General features: G+C 34.6%; 1 protein-coding gene across 1 annotated transcript in view; it reads left to right on the plus strand.

Moving 5' to 3' along the window:
• BRINP3 (BMP/retinoic acid inducible neural specific 3) overlaps nt 1-25,888 on the plus strand; it is a 225,353-nt gene that overhangs the window by 127,317 nt on the left and 72,148 nt on the right. The window contains exons 4-5 of the mRNA XM_039883348.1: nt 6,479-6,584; nt 13,471-13,707. Of these exons, the coding sequence (XP_039739282.1) occupies nt 6,479-6,584; nt 13,471-13,707 (343 nt within the window). The remainder of the gene's footprint in view (nt 1-6,478; nt 6,585-13,470; nt 13,708-25,888) is intronic.

The raw sequence follows: 25,888 nt of genomic DNA on the forward strand, positions 1-25,888 counted from the left end.
TAGTACATATGTAATTCATATAGAATATGAGATTTCTCATTCTCTTATGTAATATTTTTGTTATTGTTGCTCATTTGACGTCATTTCAGTACTGACTTTCAATGATTATCAGTTGCTAAAGAATTTGGATTTACCCTAAATTTTTTTGTGAGCAAAGCCAATTTATTTTCGGGGCTAAAAAAAAATAACAGCAGAACTGTTTTTGTAATGGCCAGTTGAAACAAGAAATCCACTTCTTTCTTGCTAATTACACCTGGGTCTGTCGAGTTTAGTGTGGTGTGTTTATCAGTTCTCTCAAGCACTACCAGCTCTATTGGGTAACAAATGAAAGAGTATTAGTTGTCTTATTATTAAAAAGAGAACTTTATCAGAAGCTTTCGATGTGCTTATGGAATTCAGAAATATTCAATACTTATGGAACATCAAAAGGGTCTAGTAAAAAGTTTTATTTTTTTAATCATAAGTAATAAAATGTGTTAATAAATAGTTCAGAATAGTAATATTAAATATGGAATTTCAGAGGAGTAATACAAAATTTTGGTAGAAGAATTTTTTTTTTTTTAATAAAATAGGTGCTGTGAGGGATGTCATAACACACTGTACTGACTCCTAAATTAAAGGAGAAATTTTAAAATATTAATAATGGAATAGTTTCATTAAATTTTAAACACAAAAGAGACTGTGTATAACCTGGTAGGTACCCTGCGGTAGTATCCTGGTATGGCAGAGCATCGTGTGGTATGGCAGAGCATTTTCTGGCTGGCATTTTGACAGTGACAGATTGTCCTGGGGTACACGCACTCCCCGCCATGATAGATTGGCAGTGCTCTTGATTCTATGGCCCTCGTGCTGCAACATGATGATAGGCGCGTCTAGCCCAGCACTTGACATTTGTATCTGCACATATATTGGTTACTTTGTGAAATGGAAGCAAAATAGATCATCCAGTTGATAACTGTTTATATCATCTAGAGCATCAGCTCACAGTTAACTGCTTGACTGAGACTCCAGGGTGAGTACCAGGTGGGCAGGATGGGTAAATTTAGAAAAACACTGATAAAATAAATTATACATCAGCAATTAATAAAGTGAGTTGCTCTGTTCAGTGTAACTCTTTGCTCACTCATCCTGCAGCAGATATGGTTTGCAAGCTGAGTTGCACTGTGCAATTAAGGTTAGAGTCTGCAACATCTTTAGAATGTTTGGTTTAACTGTTTCCTTCTTTACTTCATCAAAGAGAGAGAAAAAACACCTCAAGCTGAAGGAATAGCCTACGTACAAAGTAATTGGATATAGAGGTACAGAAAGGATTTGGGAGGAAAATAGGAAAAAGCTATAGGGAATAGCCTATGCATTTTCTTTTCCAATTAAAAATCACTGTCTCCAAGGAGAGGCAATATGGGCTGAGGACGCACTCCTAATCCATTTTTTTCAATGACTTTGTTATATGAAATTTAGCCTTTCATGTAGCTCCTTCTTCTGTGTTTTCATTTATGGGATAGCTGACAACGTCATTGTTGAAAATGATTATAAAACACTGTTTTATATGATAATTTACACAAGCTCAAAAAATATAGTATTTGTATTCTAGACTTGGATTTAGAAATATTTTTTACCATTGTGTTTTAAAGTTTGTGGTCATTTTAAGTAGATTCAATAACTAAAAGTGAGATTATAATTCATAGAATAAACAATAAAAGAAAAATCATTCTAAATGTTTTACTTCTCTGCTCTCATTTCTAAAATAAATGTAATGAATACTGCTTTGGATTACATTTATTTTTTATGTGAAGCAACAGAAAAAGGACCTCTGGCTCCTGAGTTCCCTAACATGTCATTTCTCTTGTCCAGCAGAAGTGGCAGACTGGCCCACAGTGGCAGTAACAACTGCAGTGGCTGCCTAATAACTCTTGCCAGAATGCAGACAGCGTGCCACAGCACTGGACTGGTTACAGTCTGTGTTTGTTGTTTGCGACTGCCCCGTGGCGATGAAACTGCTGCTTTCATTATTAATATTGAACACAGCAGAAAAACTCTTGTCCAACTGTAGTGGAATAAGATTCCTTTAGACTTCTTATAAGGAAGTGCAAGCTTACCATTTATATGACATCATTTATAGGCACCACAAATGTAGCTTTAAAAAAAAAAATGTCAGTTTTATAAATGTATATACTTGTAGCGAGGAACCTAATGAAAGATTTTTTCTCCCCCATACCGTTTCTTGCAATTGCTGTGATTTTAAGTTCTGTATTATTTAAAACAGAAATCAAAATAGCATCTGTAGGCGTGGGCTTGTAGGTTTGGCCTCTCTGAGACCAATCAAGAGCCACGCTTTTAAATTCCATGGTAACCGTGGTTTAAGCTCAAGGGAGTCCTCATTGTATTTAGCAACCTCATTGTGACTAAATTGTGTCCAGTTTGCCTTATTCCACTTCCTACTGAATACAGACTTTAAGAATCCGAGCGAACTTCTCTTTTCTAGTTCCATGTGTAATTTCATATTTTAACGTGGGCTCAAAGGGCATACATACTCTCAACAGGTTTGCATGGAGCTGTCTGTGGGTGGCGTACATGTGTATTATTTTGATGGAGGATAATTTATGGGGCATGCAAAAAATAGGTCAAGCATGGCAACCATGCCTAGACTCATGGGGGCAGGTACAAGTGCAAATTGCTCTGAAGCAATTGCTCTCCGAGAAGACGTGCTCTGTTTCGCCCCTAAATAAAATGCATGCTGTCTTCTGTATTACTCTCCTCAAACCTCAGTAGTTCACCTACTCTATTCTATCAACAGCGTTTCAGATGTCTTATATTTTACAATTCGTACTTGTATCGTTTATTTTGTACGTTTTGTCAATGCATATAACTTAATCTTGTTTATAATCATACTCTTTATATTCATGTTTCAAGTATTACTCTTCTTCCTGTAGGAGAACCTCTAGTTTTTAAAAATACAATCCTACAATAAATGATTCTTATAATTAAAAGTATGTTATCTATTGAAATTATGGGGCATCGAACTGGGGAAAATAGTTTTCAGCATAAAGTCATTTGCATAGATAAATAATTCAACAATGGCACTATTTTGAATTTGTATTTGATTTGTTTTTGTGCTTTTTATGTAAAGATATGAGTCATCTGGGCATTGATTATACATCATGTACTATTTCAAACTTCCATTAAATGGTTGGAACGGGTTCAAGAAACATTGACAATGTCAACTGTATTTTAAATCATGGTATTAATTTGTGCATAATGCACAAAGTATAATGCTTATTGTGTGGAGATGCAAGAAAATTTAGCATTGATCTACTCTTGTATTTCTCACTTCAGGATACTCAGCATTTTATAGATGAATTTGCACTTTCCCCGCAAAATATATTATAAGTAATAAAACAACTTTAAAAGTTAAAAATGTCTTCGCTACTGAAATAGATTTATTCCAATTGACTATTTTGTTTTCATATGCTTGTTTTATTAACATATGTTTGGAAATTAATTTCTTAATTAAATATTAAGCCCCAGAAATATTGCAGCAGGATAAAGAACTAAGACTATAATAAAATTGCAGATTGACGTTAGGTGCTTAGTAAAATTTGAAATAAGAATTAATGGCTGGCAGAGAACAGTAAATAAATACTAAGAATATCCTTAAACTCAATATCCTCATTTGAAAGAAACAAATTATATATTTATGTAATTTCTAAATATTCAATTTATAACTAGTTGTCATACATCATATATAATTATATATCTCATATAATTATATATTATATATAGTTATATATTTAATTATAACAAATCAAGATTTTATATAGTTACAGATGTAAAGTTATGTTTTAGTATTGTATATGATATAATTATCTATAATTTTAACATATATAATATATACAGAATATGTATAGTTAAATATAAATTATATATATTTTAGTATCAACATTTTCTAAAGCTTTTCATTAGTTCTATGGCTTTACGCATATGCAGTTGTAAATGATCCTGTAAGTGTTGGAATAGGAACCAGTGCGCTCTTTTAGGACATACTAGAAACTAACCAACACTTACATTTTACTTTTTAGAAGTCTAGTATAAAGTAATATAAGAATGCATAGGAATTTATATTTCAAAGCATTAATAAATTAATACTTGGAATAAAAGCCAGTTCATTTGGCCTTCAATCAAAGTATATTAACAAGCACATTTATAGCAATATAGATTGTTCATGAGAATGGCCCAAGATACTACACCATTCTAATTGACTTGTACATCAATCTAGACCAATTAAATGGTGCTTTATTGTAATTTTATTGCAAGAGAGAGACAGAGACAGAATGAACGGGAATGAATGAGATTGATCAGGGCAAGCAAAGTTTCAAAACCTTAGGTGTAGAGATTGGAAAGCCAGTATGATTTTTGAATGGGTATTTGATTTACGAGTGGGGAGGTTCAAGTCCCAATTTCAGCCCTCATTTCCCTTCTATGATACCAAGGTAGCTGGACAACCTACCTGGGCTCCCGGTGTCTCATTTGTATGATGACATGGTGAGCCTAGGTGATTTCTAAAACTACTGATTGCTCTAAAAATTTATATTGACTGGGACTGCTGTATTTTCTTTCAGAGATTCTCAAAAAACTTTAATAAATTATTCTTTTGTAATAAAGATTTCTAACTAAAAATAAAATATTCATCCATTTAGTTCATTGTTATTGAATTCCTACCATATGCCGGATACTGTGTGTAGTTATGAATAGGAAGTTTACAGTTAAATAAGTAAAGGGAATGCAAACAGACATTTATAAAGTAATTTTTGAGTTGCCAGTTCTAATTGCTTCTTAAATTAATTTTCTTTAGATAAGTCTTATTGCCATTGCTTGATTCAGCTGTTCATCGCCTCAGCAAAGGTCTTAATGTATGCCTTGGTTTAGTTTTCCCTTCACACTGTCCCCTTCACCTCAATTCACACCCATGTGTTTACACTAGAACCTAATATGTTAGGTTCTTAGGATACATCCATGAACGAATAGGCACTGTCCCTGCACGTGGGGAGCTGTGTTCTAATGAGAGGTGTCAACAGTAATCATGATGAGTGAGTGGATTAGGCAGCACGTCAGAAGAAGACCAACGTGGAACAAGTAGAACAAAGGAAGGAGAAGAGGAAAGCAATGATTGGAAGAGGGAAGTGTGGGAGGCACATGTGTTTGAAATACGTGGGTCCAAGTAGCCCTCAGAGAGTGAAGTTTGAGCGAACACTTGAAGAGGAGGAGTGAGCTTAGATATATTTTGAGGGCAATCTCCCCAGGTAGAGAAACAGCAAGTCAGATTCTGAAACGAGAGGATAACTTGCATGATCAAGGAACTGCAGAGTCCGCTGTGGGTGGCTGGAGTCCATGTGAGAAAGAGGGGTGTGGGGAGCTTGGAGAGGTGACAAGGAGCCGGATAGTATGGCATTCTTTTTAGACCTACAAAGGGCTCTGGCTTTTTCCCTGCGAGTTGGGAAAGTATTGTGAGGTTGTGAACAGTGGAGTGAAATGATCTGAATGATGTTTTGCAAATATTCTGATTATCAAGAATAGAATGTGTTTCTAAAACACAAAGATTATTACAAAGCTCCTCTGTTTTAAAATATGTTTGCTTAAAAAAAATTATCCTTGGGATAAATTTTCTGTCTCACGTAGGTGATTAAACTCCTCCTCACCTCGTGATACTGTTGTTCCCAAGACACCCTGGAAACGCCAGTCCACAACGTGTGATTCTGTAATTAAGTGCTAAGACTGTGCACTGCAAATCGTGACTTTATAGAAATGGTGAAATGTTGGAAGTGGGAATCATTACGGGATACTTTGTGTGGGTGTTTGAACATTAGCTTTCTTGAGGAGAGAGAATATCAGTTTGTCAAAGGGGAGGAAGGTGGGTTGCTGGGGGAGGATGTTGTGCAAGCAAAAGAATTAGAATTAAGAATGTCCATTTGGACAGCAAGATAATCTACCGGTTGGGGAGAAGTGGGCAGATGGAAGCCACACAGAAGAATTTAGACTTTGGTGCCACCATAAAAGGGGAAATTTGTAGATTTTTTTTAAGTGGATGAGTCAAATAATAAAATCAGCTTTTAGATAGTAGCCTGGTAGACAGTTCTGATTTATTAAGAGAAAATGAACCAAAGGGGAAACAAACAAACAAACAAACAAACAAACCAGTTCTCATATGAGTCAAAATGTGTTCTCTACTGAAAGGAGCATACTCTTGTCACATCTTGGGTAAAATCAGTGACCTTGTATGAGTGATGCTTTTGACCAATGTAGGCTTCCATTATTTTCCCAGAAGATTTATGCCTGACCCAAGGGAAGAAAATTGAATTAAAGGTAAAGGCAGTTATGTATTTCCTTGTCAAGCGTATAGTATCAGTGTGTGACAACTACATTGGACTGAAAGAACTTGGTGAAGTCTGATTTATATAGTAAAGCTGATGTTTTTTTTCATCAGGTCACAGAAACACGGACGGGTCCTCTTGGCTGCAGTAACTATGACAACCTAGATTCTGTCAGTTCTGTTCTGGTTCAGAGTCCTGAGAATAAGATTCAGTTGCAAGGTAGGTAGTTAAATTTTTAATAATTCTCTATGAGCTCTAGATAACAATTATCCAGTTGTGACTTTGTTCTTTTTTTTTTTTTTTTAAATAAGCTATGCGTATAATGCTAGGCTGTTAAAATCCTCATAAAAGGGTGATTTCTTAATTTTTAAAACTGACATAAGCATTCTAGACCAAATAAAGAAAATGTCCAAATTAACTTTAGTTCTTAAATTAAGTAATGTATAGCAATTGAAAATATATCATGATATTTTACTTCCATATAAAAATCATTGTTTCAATAAGGAGCAGTTTTTTTCATAGGTTTGCCTGAGCTTTGATCTTTTTCCTTACAGATTCTGTTAGAAGTTGTTACTATATTTATGGCAACATTTTAAATATAACCAAATATGGTTGTTAAGGCTGCATTTGTCTTCTGACAAACAGAAATGTACTTGAGAATATACTAATAAAAGTTCTATATTTGTATTAGTTCCACCATTATGTGACAATGGTGAAAATTTAATATCGTTTTCTATTACTATATTTTTGAAATAATTTAAGGTTTTTAAAAACAACAACTGTTATCAAATATATACTATCTCCAAAATTTTTATACACATTACTCATGCACACAGGCAGGAGAATGTTATGAATTACACCTAAACATGTACTAGTTTGAATAAATTCAGAAAAATCTTTGCGATGACACATTGTCTAAATTATGTTGACTGATCAAAGGAGTAATTTTAAATTGTCCTTTTTTAGTCTACCTTTTAATTGCATAAGTTTTAAGTCTTTTTACAATATTCAGTTTTACATAAAAAAATGCTTATATATTTCAGAAATATTGCCATTTTTTCCCTCAAATTTTCAATCTTGTAAAAAGGCAACAGCTTTGGAATATTTAAATTTATCCTAAATAATAAATAAATGTCATTCATTTTGAGTTGTATGAAAATTGTAAAGGAAGTACTTTAAAATTTTAAACTTTAAATGTTATCCAATATGCCATTATCAATTTTAAATGTAAAGCTATTGAAATATTTTCTCTAAATAGAAATATAGTCTACCGGTATTAATTGTAATTCTCTACCACTTACTCTTTTTTAAATATATGGATTACTTTCCATCACAGTATTAATGTTCATCAAAAAGGACAGGAATGTTTATATCAAATACAGTTATTTAAATTGATTCATTATAATTAGTTAATATAGTTTACTTTTAGTGTTTGTAAATCACTCGTGTTCAGATATCAGAATATTATTTTATAAACACAAAACTTTAGCCTGCAATCTGTCTTGAAATATGTATTTACACAAGGAATAAATGAAGCTACACTTCCCTTTTGTATAACTATATTTCTATTCTTTTCAATTTCTGCATCTCTATCTTTCATTTTTTTCTATTTGCCAGGCCAATATGTTAAATTGTCTATTGCAACTTTATTTGTACACCTGTAATAATACAAATGCCTTTCCAGAGATAATCTTAGAAAATCAATATGAGGACCCTGAACTTCCCATGAACTCTTTCTTAAATTTTATCTGTATATACTCATTGCCTGAGTATCATGTCAATTCACCTTTTCAGCCTCACCTTTAATAGTAGCCTTTCCCTCTTCACTTTAAATAAGATTGTAAAGCATTTGCCAATTCTGGATCAATGTTACCATGAATAAATTCCTTTCAAGGGTATAAAAAATAATGGGTTACTCTATATGGCATTTGGAAAAACTGGTGTCTCCAAATAATCTTTTGCTAAGATACCACCATAAGCCTTTGTGTCTTTCATAATTAGTTGGTAATTGGGTGGATGGATATGGATAGATATAGATAATATATATTAGGTAGGTAGGTAGGTAGATAGGTAGGTAGGTAGGTAGGTAGGTAGATAGATAGATAGATAGATAGATAGATAGATAGATAGATAGATAGATGATAAATGATGGACGGACAAGTGGACAGAAAGACAGATGATAGATTTATGAGTGTGTGTGTGTGTATTGTGTTTTGATTTTGAGCACACGGTGAGGTATCAGAATCAACGTTTGGCCTTTTGGAGATCTTCGTAATTCAAATATTATTGAGAGGAGCCTGGTATTATGATAGTTTTTTTAGTATCCACCTTCTTCCAAGTGCTTTTTCTTGTAGAAGAAAATGAATTGCTCTTGAAGTAGATTTTTATAGAGCCAAGAAAGCATTAATATAAATTATTGAAGGTAACACCATTAGGCAACAAATTTAGATCAAAACTTTATGACTTAACTACCTATGTTAGAATTAACATTCAGAAATGAGATATCAAAGGACTGCACATAAAAGATTAATTATGACTGAAAATAAATGAAATTAAATGTTTTCTGGCATTGAGTTAGCTGTACTCACTTGTTTGATCTTGAGATCTGGCTTTGCTAATTAGTTTGCAGAACAGACATTTTTTCAGAAATTTAAAGAGTCATGTCTACAGCTCCAAATTATTGATGAAAATATATTTAATATATATGACAAAGAAATTTATAAGAACATATCAACAAATATATATTGAAATGAATAGTGTTCCATTTTTTAAACCTTTATGAATTTAGCAATAAAACAAAGCACTTCTAAGTCAAAGGGCAATAGAAGTAATTAAAAACTCATTTATTAATTCTTGATAGTAACTTTTTGGTAGACATCCCAGAAATCAAGGAAGTGAATGACTCATATGACTGAGTAACAAATAGTTTTCCAGATCAGTTGGTTGCTAATGTTTTATTTCACCAAAATTGACACAACATTGGGTTATCATCACATAGAAGATTTAATGTAATTTTTAATGATGAGTCATTATACAGTATTATTTGCTTATAATAAAAATATAATGATATTGCTTCAGAAAACTATTTTGTTTTCTATTTTGTTTGTCTATTAATATATTGGAATACATTTTCTCATAGCCTACATATATGAAAATGAAAAGTAGGGAAACAATTTATATTTCTAGCAAAACCCCCCCACAAACTAATTATCAACATGAGAAACAAAGCATTAAAGAGTACTGGTCACAAAGACCCTTTGTAGGAGAACGTAGCGTAGTCAAGCTTCATAGACTCCAGACACATCCAAACGAGGCACTGCATGTGGGATTCTGCCTTTCTAAAAATAAAATTAAAGAGCACCGGTCAGCTGGCCATTCACTTAGTCATTTACCTTGCTAGATGCCAAGTTATAGTCTTCTTGATGTTTCATCAATTTTGTAAAACCATATTTATTGATGCACCAAATATTGCTGCTTCCCTTTTCTTATTCTGTGGTTCCAACTGCATGTATTTTTAGAGCTTTTGGTCATGACCTGTATATCTGTATACTTTCTTCAATGCTTTATATTCTTTGCCATTCTGTTCTGTGTTCAACATTTTTTGACACATTCAAGTTTGCTAATTATCTCTTCAGCTGTATCTAGTCTGCTTTTAAATCCATTATCTTTAACTCTAATTTATATATTTATTTGCAGAATTTCCATTTGATTATCATTTATTATTTCAAATTATCTGTCAAAATTTTTTTGTAATTTAATTTTTGATTAGGTTATTGAAATTATTGTTCATGTTTGATAGGCTCAATAGCTTTCCTTAGTATTATCTGTGCTCATTATGATTTTTTTTATTGGATTCTAATGTTTGTCTGCAAATTTGTATAAATTATTTAAAATTCTTGATGTTTTCTTTCTATAGATAAGATTTACTTTTGTTTCCAGTAGTACCTTAATCCATTTTTAACTGAGCAGTTTTGAAAGTATGCTTTAGCCTTAAATGAAGGGCTAGTTGCTGTTGTCATTAATTTTAATTGCTCCTTGGGTATACAGCCCTCTGGATTACGACAAATTGTGAAGAATTTACTATCATTATCATAGCTGGTTCAAAACTTCAATTTTCCTTTGCTAACCGGACCAAACTCTAAGACACAAAGTATGTCCAAGGCACAAGCTTTGGCTCATTCCTTAAGGATTCTTTTCTTTCCAGGTTAGCTCCAGAAATCCTCACCTTTTTTGGCACTCAGATCCTTCCAATCAGATTATTTTTAATATTTTTCTCCAGATTGTCTAATTGTTTCTAATGAGAAGATTGGTTCAAAATACATATATATATGTGTGTATATCTATATGTATCTCTATCTTTCTACCTATATCTATCTATCTATACATATATAGTCTTCCAGTACTGGACAGGACATATTTTCCTCTGTACTTCCCAGCTTGCAGCCTTCGCCCTGCCTCACGTACTCATGTTCATGGTGGCCTCCTGCGCTCAGAACACAGCTTTCTTGGCCACTGTCTCAGCACTGAGTAGACCCTCTCTAATTACAGCGTTATTAGTAATTTTACTCTGCTGTTTCAGTACATTAAGAAATATCTCTGGGAAAGCCCCCAGTCACTCTGAGTTATCTACCAAAACTGTCCACGTTCTCTCTCTCACTATTAATTATTGTTTATGTTTGTGGTCTAGTTATTAAATTACAAAGTTTTAAGGGGCCTGTCCCTAGACTTCCTTTTCCCAAAAATCTTTGTTATTTTTAGTGTACAGAATTACAGAATTTCAGTTTCATTCTTTTAGTGAATGATAGATAGCTAGCTAAAGATAATAATAGCAAAAATTCTTGCACATCTAAAACTGAACTTATCATTCCTTGCCACTAATCATTTCTTTCCAAATTACCTCTCCAGCCTTCTCTTTCTGCAAAAGCACTACCACCTTTACAGATTGAAAGTTATAATGCAGTTATTTTGTTTATGACATTTTTAATGTCACATACATTCTTTGAATTGCTTTTTCTTTTGTAAAATTAAGGTCGAGATAGATCATCAGTTTTTATATATCCGGTCCACACACTTATAGTTTCCTAAAATGTTTTAATAAATATATTCTGCTTCCTGAGTCTTATTAGCAGAGACTATGACTTGTCTGTTTTAGAGGTGTTTTCAGGTGAAATCCTTGCATATCTCCAAAATATGCAGTTATTTGGCGACCTGCAGGATTAGCTATTTAAGAATATTTTTTGCTTTATCATTTTACCTCCTCTAAGTCGTTTGACACATTTCACCTGCCTTACATCAAAATAAAGAACTGTCGAGTAGATTCTCATTCCTCTTCTCCTATCGCCCAAATTGCCTTTCCATCATCATTTCCCTAGTTTAGATATTTTTAGTCTTCTGTCTAAACTAATCTTTTTTCTTTATATCTTCTACTTCCAAATAAGTACCACTCACAGTATCCTGCATGATTAAGTGTCATTTAAAGACAAGTTAATTAATTCCACACACTTCACTCTGAGACAGAAACCACAATAACATTACTCTAAATTTACTTTTCTAAGCAACCCACTCATTGCATTCTTATATTTCATGTGCATTGAAACAATACTACTTGCTATTTTAAATATATGTAATATATATAAATATTTCAGTTCATTTGTATGTTAAATTATAAACCTTTGCCACAAAAAACCTATTTCTTACTGTTGAAAACTATATGTCAAATAATGTTTCAGTCTGTCTTTTTAATGAAAAGTTTTATTAATCTTATGAACCTAATATAATTGTTTAGCCAATTAATTATACCTAGTTAATTATATGTATTCCAATTCTAGTAGTTATTAAATACAATTGCATAATGTTATTATACAATTGCTTTTATTTTTTCTAATGGATATGGATGAGCATGGGTATGTCTCAGTCATATTCATATTTGCACTTTACCTAGCATTTCTCTTCCAAATAGGAGACATTCAATAAATGTTATTTGTTTGAGTTGAAATAAAAATGAATAATAAAGTGACTATATAAATTCTAAGAATACTTTTCCTGACTAATTTATGGGAAAGTTAATTGAAAGAATGAGACAGGTATAATTGTCAAAATATTTGTAAAGTAGATTTTTTTTCCTAAATGCTCAGCCATAATTTTTATTAAATGAACAGATAATGGTCCAGGGTCAAAATTGATTTTTTTAGTTAGAAAGAATATACCAAAAGTCATAAAAATCTAATTTTTTAGTAAATAGCAATTATGTATTGACCAAATTTTCCCTTACTGTTATGCTTATTTTTATCTGCTGATTAGCTTGAATATTTAGCATTTTTATTACTTTTCCTGTGTAGCAAGAAATGCTAAAATTAAAACTATTATTTCTTGAAATGTCATAATAAATGTAAAACCAATAGAGATCTCCAATTATCCATCGTATAGTCTTATTTTCATTTTTGATATATTTTTAAGGGAGAACAGCTTTACTAAACTTGGATGTGGAAAAGTAATATATTGTATAATCAGGGCTCTTTTAATACATGGCATGGACATGAACTGTGACACAGCTCCATCAGTCCATTTGCTTTGCGGCAGGCAGATGTAAGTCGCGTGTCACCAGTAGCGTGTGATGGACATCAGCGACCTTCTACAACTCTTTCACCAGCTCTGCAACCCACTGCATGATGATGTTTATGTAGATGTGGGATGATGGTCTGTAAGTGAAATGACAGTGTTGAAAACTATTTGAAATCAATGGTGCAAAATAAATGCATGCATCTTTTCAAAGGCAGGCAGGCTCTATCTATGCTATGTAAAGATAACAGATTTTCTGGTCAAGTAAATCAAAGAGCCAATCAAATAAGTTTAAGAAATAAAATCAGATTGTCTGAGGAAATCTGACACCTCTATAATTTCTGGGACTCTTGAACAGTGCATGGAGTCAGCATATGCTGAAAAGAACTATAAATTTGCAACTTTATAAACAAATAATTTTAATGATAATTTTCAATATGCATCAATCTATAACTTGATGTACCAAATGTTTGACTTTTTCGAGTATTGTGAATACGTGTTGACGTTTTTCCTTTATCGAAGTAAACTTACCTGCTTTTCTTTTCAGGTCTGCAAGCACTCCTCCCAGACTACCTGCAAGAGCGTTTTGTACAAGCTGCTTTGAGTTACATCGCTTGCAATTCAGAGGGAGAATTTATCTGCAAGGACAATGACTGCTGGTGTCACTGCGGTCTCAAATTTCCAGAATGTAACTGCCCCTCCATGGACATCCAAGCCATGGAAGAGAATCTTCTTCGAATAACTGAAACCTGGAAAGCCTACAACACTGACTTTGAGGAATCAGGTAAGACATATGTTTTAATATAACACTTTGAAATTATGCCCCCCGCCCCCAAAAAAGATTATATTGAAAATATCATTTACCCATCTAGAAGAAATTGTTAAACTTGGAAGGGATTTTATTTAGTTTTTTACTATACTTTCAAATGGACATGTGTATATATATTGCTTTTATTGCTGGTTATTTAGTATTTTACTGGGAGCATATGTGGTGCTTAGTATATTGCTATGTACTGTCGGCACTGGAACTTCGTCTACTCTTGAGCTGATATATAAGTCATTTTGTACAGAAACTCCTTGCCTTTCTCCATACAAGAATTTGTCGCATGACACTTCTGATACCTCTCTGGACTTTTCTAGCGACCCCTCAGTTTTACTCGTGAGGAGAAATACAGAGAGCAGCTGGTTTATACCTCCTTTCCATTAATGTGAATCTTGTGAATGTATACCTTCCCTTAATGACTTATTTTTAAATCAAATTTAGACCAGTTTTGATTTGATAGTGTTTCTGAGTTTTGATTTTTGTTATTTCTGAATGTGTACGAGTGTTTTCAATGTTTCTCGTTGGAATCATAACCTGTGATAATCTTCATTTTATAAATCATTGAACTTTAAGGAAAGATGAAGGATACCTCAACATAAAATAATATCGATAAAATCATATGCAATAATTCATAATAAAAGAATGAGAAAAATCCCCAAGGTGTGGTAACAGTAATTACATAGGATTTAGTCAAAGTGTTGGACATGGCTTACTTTTTGGATAAAAAAGGTTTTAACTGCCAATAGGTCAGATTTATATATTTGAATGTTAAATTCCTCTGGTGATTCATTTAACCGAACACTTAAAAAGTGACAACAAAATCCAGTATCCATTTACAATCAAGGCACCTAACAAACTCAGCACAGAAGCAACATATTTCAGTGATGGCCATATATGATAAGCTCACAGCCAACTTCAGATAAGAAAAAAGAAAAATACAATTGATGGTTTTAGCAAAGCATCACCCTTTGGAAGAGTAGAGCCACCAAATTATAGCATAAAAGGGTAGGTGAATAGATTTGGGAAGAACTAATAAATTTAGGTTTTCTTAAGATATATTTTGATAAAAACAGTGTGTAATAAATAACCCTCCTCAATTTTAACAAGCATTCTATGTATAAAAATAATTTTATTTCTGTAAACAGATAAAACTGGAATTGAAGATCCTATTCCTTTGATACTGTTAGGAAACCTAATGAATTTCTAATCTCAAAATGTCCTTTCTAATTTTCCCAATAGAATATTAAAAAAATCATGTCTTACACATCTAACATGTTCTATTCATATAAAATCATCTGATATTTAAAATAATCATGCAATGCAGCACTTTTAGATAAATGATAATATATAGCAGTCTCCCTCAGGTTAAAGTTCTAAAAACAATGCTAGGTTATGATAGGTTAGACCATGGAAATCATCTCCCCCCATATTTAAGGAACTTACAGAGGAATGCCCATTTTATTTTGCCTTGAAAAATATATTTTAAAAAGGAAATCACCAAATGAGCCATTTGGGCTTTGGTTATCAGATAAATGTAGTAGATTGAATTAAGTTTACACTCCCATTGATGGAAACTAGAAAGGTGAATAATTTTTTTAAAGTTATATCTCTAAACATATAATAGATAATAAAAATAAGAAAACTAAATGGACTAGAATTTCTGACAGCAGATGTAAGCTGAAAATTCACTACTTTCCTCCCTCCCTCCCTCCCTCCCTCCCTTCCTTCCTGCTTTCCTTCCTTTTCTTCTTTCTTCTTTTTACTTTTTAAATTAATTCTCTGAACATTTGCCAATTATTGGATTAATATAGAAACTGGGGAATTTGCATTTTTTCAGTCAAGGAGTGGCTGATCGACGAAAGAAAAACCAACAAACTTTTAGTGGCTGTGTACCTGGAGTGACCAACTTCTAGACCAGTGGGCCTGAAGGTGTTTAGTTTTACCACAAGATATTTGTTGAATTTTAGATGATACTAGATGCTAAGGAGCTACTCGAAAGCCTTTGAAAGCAAAATGAAGTTTACCACAGACTTTTAGATGCTTAAGAAAGAAAAACTCTCTAGAGGGAGGGGCTCGAAAATAAAACAGACAAGGTTTGGAAACCCTAGAGAGCGTGAGGAATTGGCACTAAGTTTCCTCAACTGTTTTTCCCAGGGGCACATTTATCAAGTCTGGGCAGAGTTAGAAGCTGAGAATCTAGGATTAGCCCCTGGAAAATGTTGCTATTTCCAGGGCAGAGAACCAAATAAACAATACCCTGCCCCTCAAAAAAAAAAAATGCAGTTCTGTTGAGTAGAGAAAACGAGGCTCAAGGTTTACCTGCACCTCTATAGTCTCCCCTTGAAGATATTCGCCTCATTTAGAATTCACCCGTGGCAGATGACTAGAGGGAGAGACTAGAAACCTATGAATGATGGAATTGATGCTTTTGCAGTGTTACAGGACTGGTGTAGCCAGTGCTCATGAAGTCCTTAACAGGAGGTTCTGAAGGCACTACCCTAAGAATGGGGTGGATCAGAGATTGAGTCCTATATGATTACACCCCAGCATTGCTGCAGCTCAAATCCTCACCTACACGAAAGACTCGATTCTACATAGATCAACTCCCTGCCGTGTCTATTAAATATGAAGAGGGTGACCTCTTGAGGATGGAAATATTTTCTCATTCCTCTACAGTTCTTTTTAAGAATGATGGACATAAAACCCTAATTTACAACGTCTATGAGCAAACGAGACTTTATGGCCAATATCAAAGAAAAAAGAAAACAGACAGTAGATGTAAGATGATCCAGATATTGACATTACTAGGAAACATGATCAAATCATTATTATTAAAATGTGCAAAATTATAAAAAATGAAAATAAAGGCAAGGGAAGACAAAGTAGCTGGAGATATTGAAAAGTTCACCAGAGATTTGGGGTCTATGAAACGGAACTACTCCAAAATAAAACAGTAAAGTAGAAAATGGGAAAAATCATCTGAGTCAAGTAGATAAATGCAATAGAAAGGGAAAGGTTTGGATATTCTTTTCAATAAAAAACATGTTGGTCCAGGTATAATTTCTTCATAATGGCATCTATTGTATTTAAGTGATTTGCATTTAATTTGAGGTGATCCTACTTTAATATAAATTTTACCATCTGTCATCGATAATAGAGGTTTTTTTTTTTCTATTTCACTGTATAGATAAAGAATGAACCCAAACTTTTTATTAGTTTTTTATGTGTTTAGTAAAACCACTTTCACTTTTCCACACTTAGAACTAAAGAACAGGTAAAATAATCTCGACTCCTTTTAAAACTAGTGAAATGTATGAAAGAGCATATTTGAAAGTTTTGAGAAGAGTTTTTATTTTAGAAACCTTTTTCTTTTTTTGGCCTAATAGCGATAAACAAAATATAAGAAGTAATGAGGCAGATGTTGCATTGGGGAACGATTTCTAAAATGTTCTCACCACCCACAGGCTCCTATAAGTTGATAGACTGTATTCTAAGTACTTTGATTGCAAGGAAATGCACCAATTAATTTTATTTCATCATGACTGGGAAAGCAGCAATACTGCGTACAAGCACATTCTTTAAATGTTTCCTTGAATTTTAGGTCCAACAATAGTTATTTATGTATATTTATCTATGTGAATGAAATTAAAATCCACTGATAATCTAGAGAGACAATACAAATTGGGGTGGAGTTTGAGATCATTTTCAAATGCTTAATTCAACTTAATTTGATTTCTTTTAAGTGCACATAATTAACATATCTAAGACATATTTTTATTGACATTGAGGAAAAATCTAGGAAATTCTTTCTCAAACACAAACAGCAGCATAACGTGTGGAAATGTGTGAATTGGAGTACCCACAGTAACAATATAGAATGTAACAGCGGTCACAAAATCTAGGTATTGCTACAGAAACGCACAATCGAACATTCTCTGTGGAACATGACTGAAATGACTTTGGTTTATTTTTTTTTCTCATACCACTTCTTCATGCGCGTTCATTGCGCAGTCTTCTCTGTGTCCTCGCTCCAGGATTAGGCTAACAGTGCAGCCTCCATCTGGAGCCATGTGTCACCATGACAGAGGAGTACCTTGCCATACCTTGCCAGACACAGTCATTAGTGACAGAACTAGCATTGTATTTTCTGACATTTTCTCTGGCACTGCAAGTGTTTTAGTACATGATCTTCATCCCTGGTTACCACAGGCAACAGTTTTACCAGATGTTTCCCCACCGCTTAGCATGGGTTGTCATCATTCCAGCCTCTGATAAAGTGCCCTTGACACATCCACAATCCACGAAGTCATTGTCACAGCTGGAGGCTTTAGCTTTCTTCAGCGCAGCCTCTCCCTTCCATTTTCGGCCCATATCTGTATAAGTCAAGATCAGCTTTGTACACGACAAAAACACCCTTAAAATCTTAGATATAAAGCAAGTCCTTTCTCGCTTGTACTACATGTCCACAGCAGGTTAGCTGGAGCTTTGCACTGCATTGTCCTCACTCCTGGATTCAGGCTGAAGGGCACGCCCCCTTCTGGAGTGGTTTGGTTCTAGAGGCAGTGGAAAGAGCGAGGTAAATCATAACTGGCCCTTGTGTGAATTGCTGGGAATTCACATTACCTATGACTACATTTTATGGCGAAGCCTAATTTCAAAAGAAACAGAGAAATGCCATTTTACCATATGCTTAGATGAGAAGATGATCCAGAATATTTGCGAATAGCCAAAATGTCAGTCCCAGTTGGCTTTTCAGGTACAAGCAAGTAAAAATGTATTCTACATCATCTAACCATATAATCTTAGATGGAGATACATGTCTTACTCTTGATATCTGAAATTCTATAGTCTTCTATTTTATCAGGGAAAGGAGATAAATACATTGTTACGTGAACTTTGACACATTCCATCTACTATAGCCATCACTTTGCCCAAATTAAGTAGCCAAATGTCAGATAAACCAACTTTATCAGTAACAAGGTATGTGATCATTAGCAAGTCATTCAGTGTCTTAAAACTTCAGGCATCTCATTTGTCATTCAGCTACCTTATTTAGGTTAGAGGAATAAGACATACAATTCTCATTTGAAATCAACTATCACTTACATCAACTATCACTGCCTACTCATGGGTAAAGCCTTTTGGCATCACATGCTTATATTTACAACATACTGTTTTATAGTGCTTGGTAATTAGAATATAAGAGTAAGGGGAAAAAAATAAGCTTTTTATAATATCAAGTCTCAAATGGTGTTTCTCATAATATCTGTGTATGTTTTACTTCATTGTGATAATCTGCTCCTTGGCTATACTGTGATTTACAGATATCCCCAGCACCAAGGACACTATTCAGCTTCCCTACTGACATATCAAAACCAATTTGATTTTCACTGCTCTTTTTTTTTTTTTTTTTTTTTTTTTTCTGATTGGCCACTGTTTCTTCTCTGATTCATCAGTGCCTGGCTGTTTCATATTTGATATATTACGAATATCACCTTTGCCATTACCAAATTTTATCCTGTACTTCAATTAATTTTTTAACATCATCTGAAATAAGATGGCTGTAGAGTGTCAAGCAGGTGTTTTATGCAACAGTTCCTGATTCAGCTCCCGAAGGCTTTCTGCCAAATGCCATCTCCCCACTCCAGTTTGCCTGATGTATTTCTGTACCTGGAGTAGCGTCATCATCCCGTCTAAAAACAGTTTGATGTTTCTCGAGGGCAGAGAACATCATATTTCTTTTTGTCATTACACAAAAACTAGTAAAGTGTGCTATATTTAGCAGACACATTGTACATCACAATATACATTGATCGATTGATGAGTGAAATAAAATATATGTGTGGCCAGACCCTGCCCAGGCATCTGATACAATCTGCCTCACTCGCTGCCTCTTCGATTGTCACGGTAACTGCAACACCATCCGTCTTTTTAGTGGGCATATTCCAAACACCCGTTCTAAGAAACAAAAATTCTTTACCTCTGTCGTGTATGTATATATATTAGCCTAGGGATTGTGAGGGACTTTTTTTTTTTTTCTAGCACTCAGATCTGAAAAGCATGAACAACTGCCATACATTTCTCTTCACAATAAGATGGCAAATTATATAGATGCACCAGAAGACAATGATACGGAGCTTTTTTCATCAGTTTGAATATATTTATTATGAAGAATTCTGTGTGTGTGAGTGTGTGTGTTTTCTAAATCTCTCATAGTCTGTATTTATTAGACTCATAATTTGGTCAACTATCCAATTTAGTTTAAAACAAATCATTCAAGGTTTTGATTCACTATTATAAAAATATAATAAATGACAATTTTCTTAAGTGTTTAAGGTTTGATTTCTCACACAGACATAGACTGTGGTAAAGAGAGATTAATGAATAATGCTGTGTATTCAGAGAATTTTAACTTGCTACTGTACAATTAGTTTTACAAGAAATAAGCGTGATGACTTCTGAATTGTGTGAGCTTTATGTTCCTACTTTGGTCTTTTTGTTAAAAATGGTTATTCATTTCAACTATAAACTTGAGGAAGCATTGACAAAGACTGTTAGTGAATTCATACCTTCTACAGTTACCTTATACCCGTTACATAGACTTTGCTAAAATCTTCTACTGTGGTATATTTAGTGCTTTGTGTTTAACTATTCCATTGTACAGATTTTATTTTTAAACAGCATTCTTATGACAAACAAGTAGTTATACTTATTCATTTTTTGAGAATATACTATTTACTTTAAGAATTCATCACTTTGCTAAAGCAAATAAGTGAGCTCTTTATCTGCGTGCTAGTTAATTTTGTTGTCTTTTACATGAACTGCTTTATTGGTTACTTCACTGATAAATGATGACAGCAATATATGGAATTTTAATATGGACTTTTGGATACATATAGATAATCAAATGATAGAGCATTAGAAATTAACAGAAAGCCAAGATGTATCCTATGAAACTTTTGTTAAATAAATCTTTATATTAAATATTTAAAGTGCATAACAAAATTTCCAGATTGCTAAAGGAGATTGATGCATCTTATAGTTGCCATTCATGATCTTCAGCAAATATTACTGGTTCTCATCCTTATGGGCAAGTAAGGAAATTGACCTTGAAGCATCCTTGGAGTTAGATAGAACCATGTGACTTGTTTGGATAGAGGACATGTGAGAGGAAACAAGGCTGGTCATTCTCTAGAGCAGGGGTCCTCAACCCCCAGGCCATGGACTGTTACCGGCCCTGGTCCGTGTGGCCTGTTAGGAATCAGGCCACACGGCAGGAGATGCATGGTAGGCGAGTGAGCAAAGCTTCATCTGTATTCTCAGCCGCTCCCCAGCGCCAGCATCACTGCCTCAGCTCCACCTCAGATCATCAGGCATTAGATTCTCATAGGAGCACTGGCCCCTGGTACCAAAAAGGTTGGGGACCACTGGTCCATAGTAAGTCTTTAAAAGCCAGGCACTATTGCTTAGTTTGCCTCCCCAGCCAAAGCAATTTATGATGTTCCAGATGGTGAAGACTCTGACAGCATATGCCACTGCAGTAGGACAATGGGCAGTAGAGCCCCAGCCACCGTGAGGGAGATGCGTAATGTGAGCAAGATACAGATCTTTGGTCCTGAAACTTTGCAGTATGTTGGTGGTGATTGTTCTGCTGGGAAAACAGCCTGTGCCGACTCACATATAAGAAGACTATGCTTTTATTTTACTGTTTGACCACTTGCTCTAAGAAGTCATAATCATTTGTTATATTTTTCAAATTTATTATATAATGAGTTTAACAGGGAGTATATGGACCATTAAGACACATTTTAGGTTTTCTGCCATTTACTCTTTAAATACTGCGAACTATAACATTATGATTGTATTTCATTTTCATTTTACAGATAAAAAAGCCAGGATTAACACGTTAAGTCACTTGTGCATTTTATCTAATATGAGGTAAAGCAAGAATTCGAGCTCAGATGAATGTATGGTTCTTTATACCAAGCTCTTTTATGAGCGAGCAGGTGCTATCATGATGCAGGGAATCCTCACCTGTACATCGCAGCTCGTATCGTCTCTATTTGCATTAACTTAGGCAGTTGTTTGCTATAACCTAGAGGTTGTAAGAAGCCCCGTTTGATCAAAATTGAATACATGTAGGCAATGCACAAATAGATAGACGCACGAAATGGCACTGTCATTGTGTGTTATGCATATTTATGTGAAATATGATATTGAGAACTGCTTCTGTATGTTTTAAATTCTCCCAAATACTGACAGTAAATTTTATATTATCACCATTTGCTTATTTTATCATGGCATGATGGAAAGCTCTAGAGCTAAGAAAGATACTGTTTTTGTTTAGAGTGACTTGATCCCCACAGGAGGCCCCACAGGCTTGATACCAGACTATGGTGAGGGTGCCTGTAATTACTTTTAAAGGTGGGAATCTAAGCTGTAACACTAATAAGAATAATAGTATTTATATATCTCAGACTTTAAAAAAAATATTTGTTCATTACTGTTACAGTAATTCAAGATTTTATATACGCTGATACTTGCAAGTTTGTGGAGCATAGTCAGATGACTCATAACCATTATTTATTCTATTTGCAAAAGATACCTTTTTTTTTTTGGTTTCACCAGTGTCTCTTCCAATTCCTTCATTCTCTTATAGCGACACCTGTAGCACTCACATAGCATATGCCAGGTGGCTAAATGGCCTGTCATTGAGTCTTATTTGATTTTTGTTATCTTGCTAGTATGACTTAACAGCTAGCTGTGTAGAAGAAATCACCCTTCTGCTGGCAAAAGTCAGTGCTCCATTTAAGGAGTTGACAAAGTGTTAGTGGAAAGATCTTGAAGTTAATTGGCAGCAAAACAAATGTGTGGTGTTATGTCAGATTGTCAGGTAGCTGTGCTGTGTGAACTCTCAACAAGCATCATCCTAGGAAGGCTGACCAGAATTGCTGCACTGGCTACGCAAGATAACACACACAGAATAGCAAGATACATTTCCTCAAACGCCACCGAAGCATGAAGTCAGGCCTCTTAAAATGGGCAGGCGTTTGAGTGGCCAGTTCGTCAAACGTTCTACCTGATGAGGAATCCTCTGCTTCGTGCAATTTAGCATTGATTATTTAACTTCACTTTCCAGCGATGGGCAGCTCAGTGAGTCACAAAGCTGAAGAGTGTGTGTTTGAATGGCTGTAATTATAAGATGACGCTTATGTATTTTGAAATTGCATTAATTCCTCACTTTTCTGCAAAAATGGTATGCTACTGTGTGTTAAATATATGTAACTCTAACCTCTGTCCAGTTTTCTCAAGCTTCCTCTCTATCTGAGTACAGACATCTACTCCCTCTCCCATAGGGCAGCCTTCAGGGGTTTGCATGCAACTCTCACATCCTCCCTGCAGATTTGTTCTAGCAAATTCCATGTTCCTGCTCTCTTAGGCGACCTGTATTTTTAAACCATTAATTCTCTTGGGATAATCTTGGTTTGTCAGTAATATTTAGAACTAAAGATATCACAGTGATATACATGTGGATTCATCAATTTTCAGTAAAATAATTATACTTTATTCTAGACATAACGCAGACTCAGAATTTGTTAACTTTTTGGCAACTGCGGTCATGCTGTTCATACACATTGAGTTGTGATCAAAAGTTTTTAAGTATTTTCTACATAAGCTGCTGGTAACTCAGTTCCCCCTTTACTTTTATTTTCACTTATACTTTTTTCTTAAGTAAAAGCTGGACTTCACTTTCTTTTGATATTCCTGCCATCGTTGCTCCCTTTGAGTACTCTTTGGATTCTGATTACATTCTGGGTGAAAATTGTCTTTCACGGTTTCTTATGAATCACGGACACTTTGTTGTTCATTTGTCTATTTTAGCAGAAGAGGGTAGATAGTGGAACACTGTCATAAGCCACACTATGATGTCCCTGTCATATGCCACATTTGGGTATCCCTGCCATAAGCCACACTAGACTGTCCCTGTTATAAGCCACACTCGGGGGCCCTGGCATTTTAGAAAATGTCCATACTGGTGTTAGTAATTCGTGTGGCCCTTTGCACCTTACTCTTGGTAAATCTAAAACTTAGATTTTAGATTTCGTAGTTCTACAGAGGATCCACTGGGTAATGTGGTGAGCCCTAATCTGGTCCTGATTTGGAAACTGCTTACTCAAGATTATTTTAGGCTATGGATTCTGTTGCTTTAAGCAATAGGTCAACTTATTCATCTGAGTACAAATATATGAGGATATCTTTTTAGCCAGATGCTATCTCCTACCTTCTCATTCTGCTCTAAGTGATTATTGGGGAAGATGTGTGGTCAGTTTTCCTGCAGGACAGGAAACTCTCTTATCATTCCATTCTTCCGATAAGACTTTGAGGCTTATGCAACTCATAACAGAGGTCCATGGTATCTCCGTGATACTAACCTGTGTTCTGGGTTTGGAAACAAAAGGTCATGAAGTAAAATGTATGGAAGTTGGAGAGGAAGGATGCATCCCTTTCTTGGCTGCAAGCCTGACCCTAAACATATCTAGAGGTATGGTAACATGTGCATAATGCCCAAAATAATCTTTCACCCAACTCCAGTTGTTCTGTCAGTCAGAGCAAGCAAGGTAGCAAATGTCCTCCAGAGCTTAGAGCTCCACATCAGCGGGGATTCATTTGCCCTCTGCACTACACCTGTCCTCAGCTATCTCTGCCCTTCACCCATCAGAGATGCAGGCTGCCAGGACAGTCTCTCACAGGACCTCCGGCACAGTTTTTGTACGCATGATGGGCAGGGGAGGCCTCAATGAACTGTACCCTGGCTTCAAAACCTTCTGCTCAAAAGTGGGACACACCATTTATATTCACTTTTTTTTTTTTTTTTTTTGGCCAAAGTAAATTATATGGCCAGTGCTCAAGTTAATAGGGTGGGAATGTATTATTCGTCCATAAGGAAAGATATGACAAAAAAAGGGAGCAACTATGGATAAACACACATAAAACCTATCACAATGCCTATGAATTTTGATCCACCAAATTCAGCTGGTGTCTGAGTTTAAGAAGGAAAAACAACTAGCTTGAACCAAGGCATGTTTAACATCTAATAACTGATAGTTCTTAAACATTGTCATCATTCTTTTCATTTTAAGGGTGGATACCTTTTACTCTCTGTGATCTCTGTATATTGAGACTTTAGATTATTTAAATTAATGCAAGGAAAACACCAGGCTGTGAGATAGATGGCATTTTGGGATATTTGGCAGACAGACTTGGAGATCTCATAGTATCACAATCTCTCAGTGTTAAATAAACATATTAGAGATCAAACAGGATGTCCTACCCACCCAGTTTGTGCATTCCTCCTGTGCGACACTCTGAGCACTGATGATGAGCTTTTAAGATGAGTAGATTCCTTGCGCTCGCCGACAACCATCACTTCTGTTTTGGGATAGCATTATACTTTTTCCCCCCTTAAATTATACATTTATCCCTCCTGGATTTCTGCCTACTCACATCAGTTCTGAGCTCTGGAACTACTCATAATGAATCCTAGTATATTTTCCATTTAGTTTTTAATGTATTCGAAGTGAAATTATTACTACCATCAAGCCTTCTTTTCACAGACTGCATATTCCTTATTGCTCCACCTTTCTTTCAAATGTATGGCTTCAGATTTCTGACTTATCCTGCTCAATACCTATTTTCAGTTTTCCACTTTGTTTTACAGACACTCCAGGTATAATCTACTGTGCCTAGAATCACAGAAATCTGCTCAGATCTTACTTATCTAAGGTTTTTTTGATTTAAAATCTTGATGCTCTCTTTCATCAAGGCACAATTCAGCCACTTTTTATTTCATATCAGTTTGTTTTAATTAATCTACATTTTATTTCAAATTAATACCAAATCTAAAATAATATTTGCATACCCAAACATTTTAGCATTTTAATGTTTTTTTAAAAGGACGAATTATCATATTATGTAATTAGCAATTGTATTTAAATGTCCTCAAGCCCAGGATATAATACAAAAGCCAATTTGCAATATATTATGTTATTTCTAACTGGATAGTCTTATATCTGTGAAAAATGTTCACCAGTGTTCCAGTTCAAAGTATATTTCAAATTGCACAGCCAGAGAAGCAGCAGAT

Source organism: Pteropus medius, unplaced genomic scaffold (genome assembly GCF_902729225.1).
Source record: "Pteropus medius unplaced genomic scaffold, Ma_sr-lr_union100, whole genome shotgun sequence".
Taxonomy (NCBI): Eukaryota; Metazoa; Chordata; class Mammalia; order Chiroptera; family Pteropodidae; genus Pteropus; species Pteropus medius.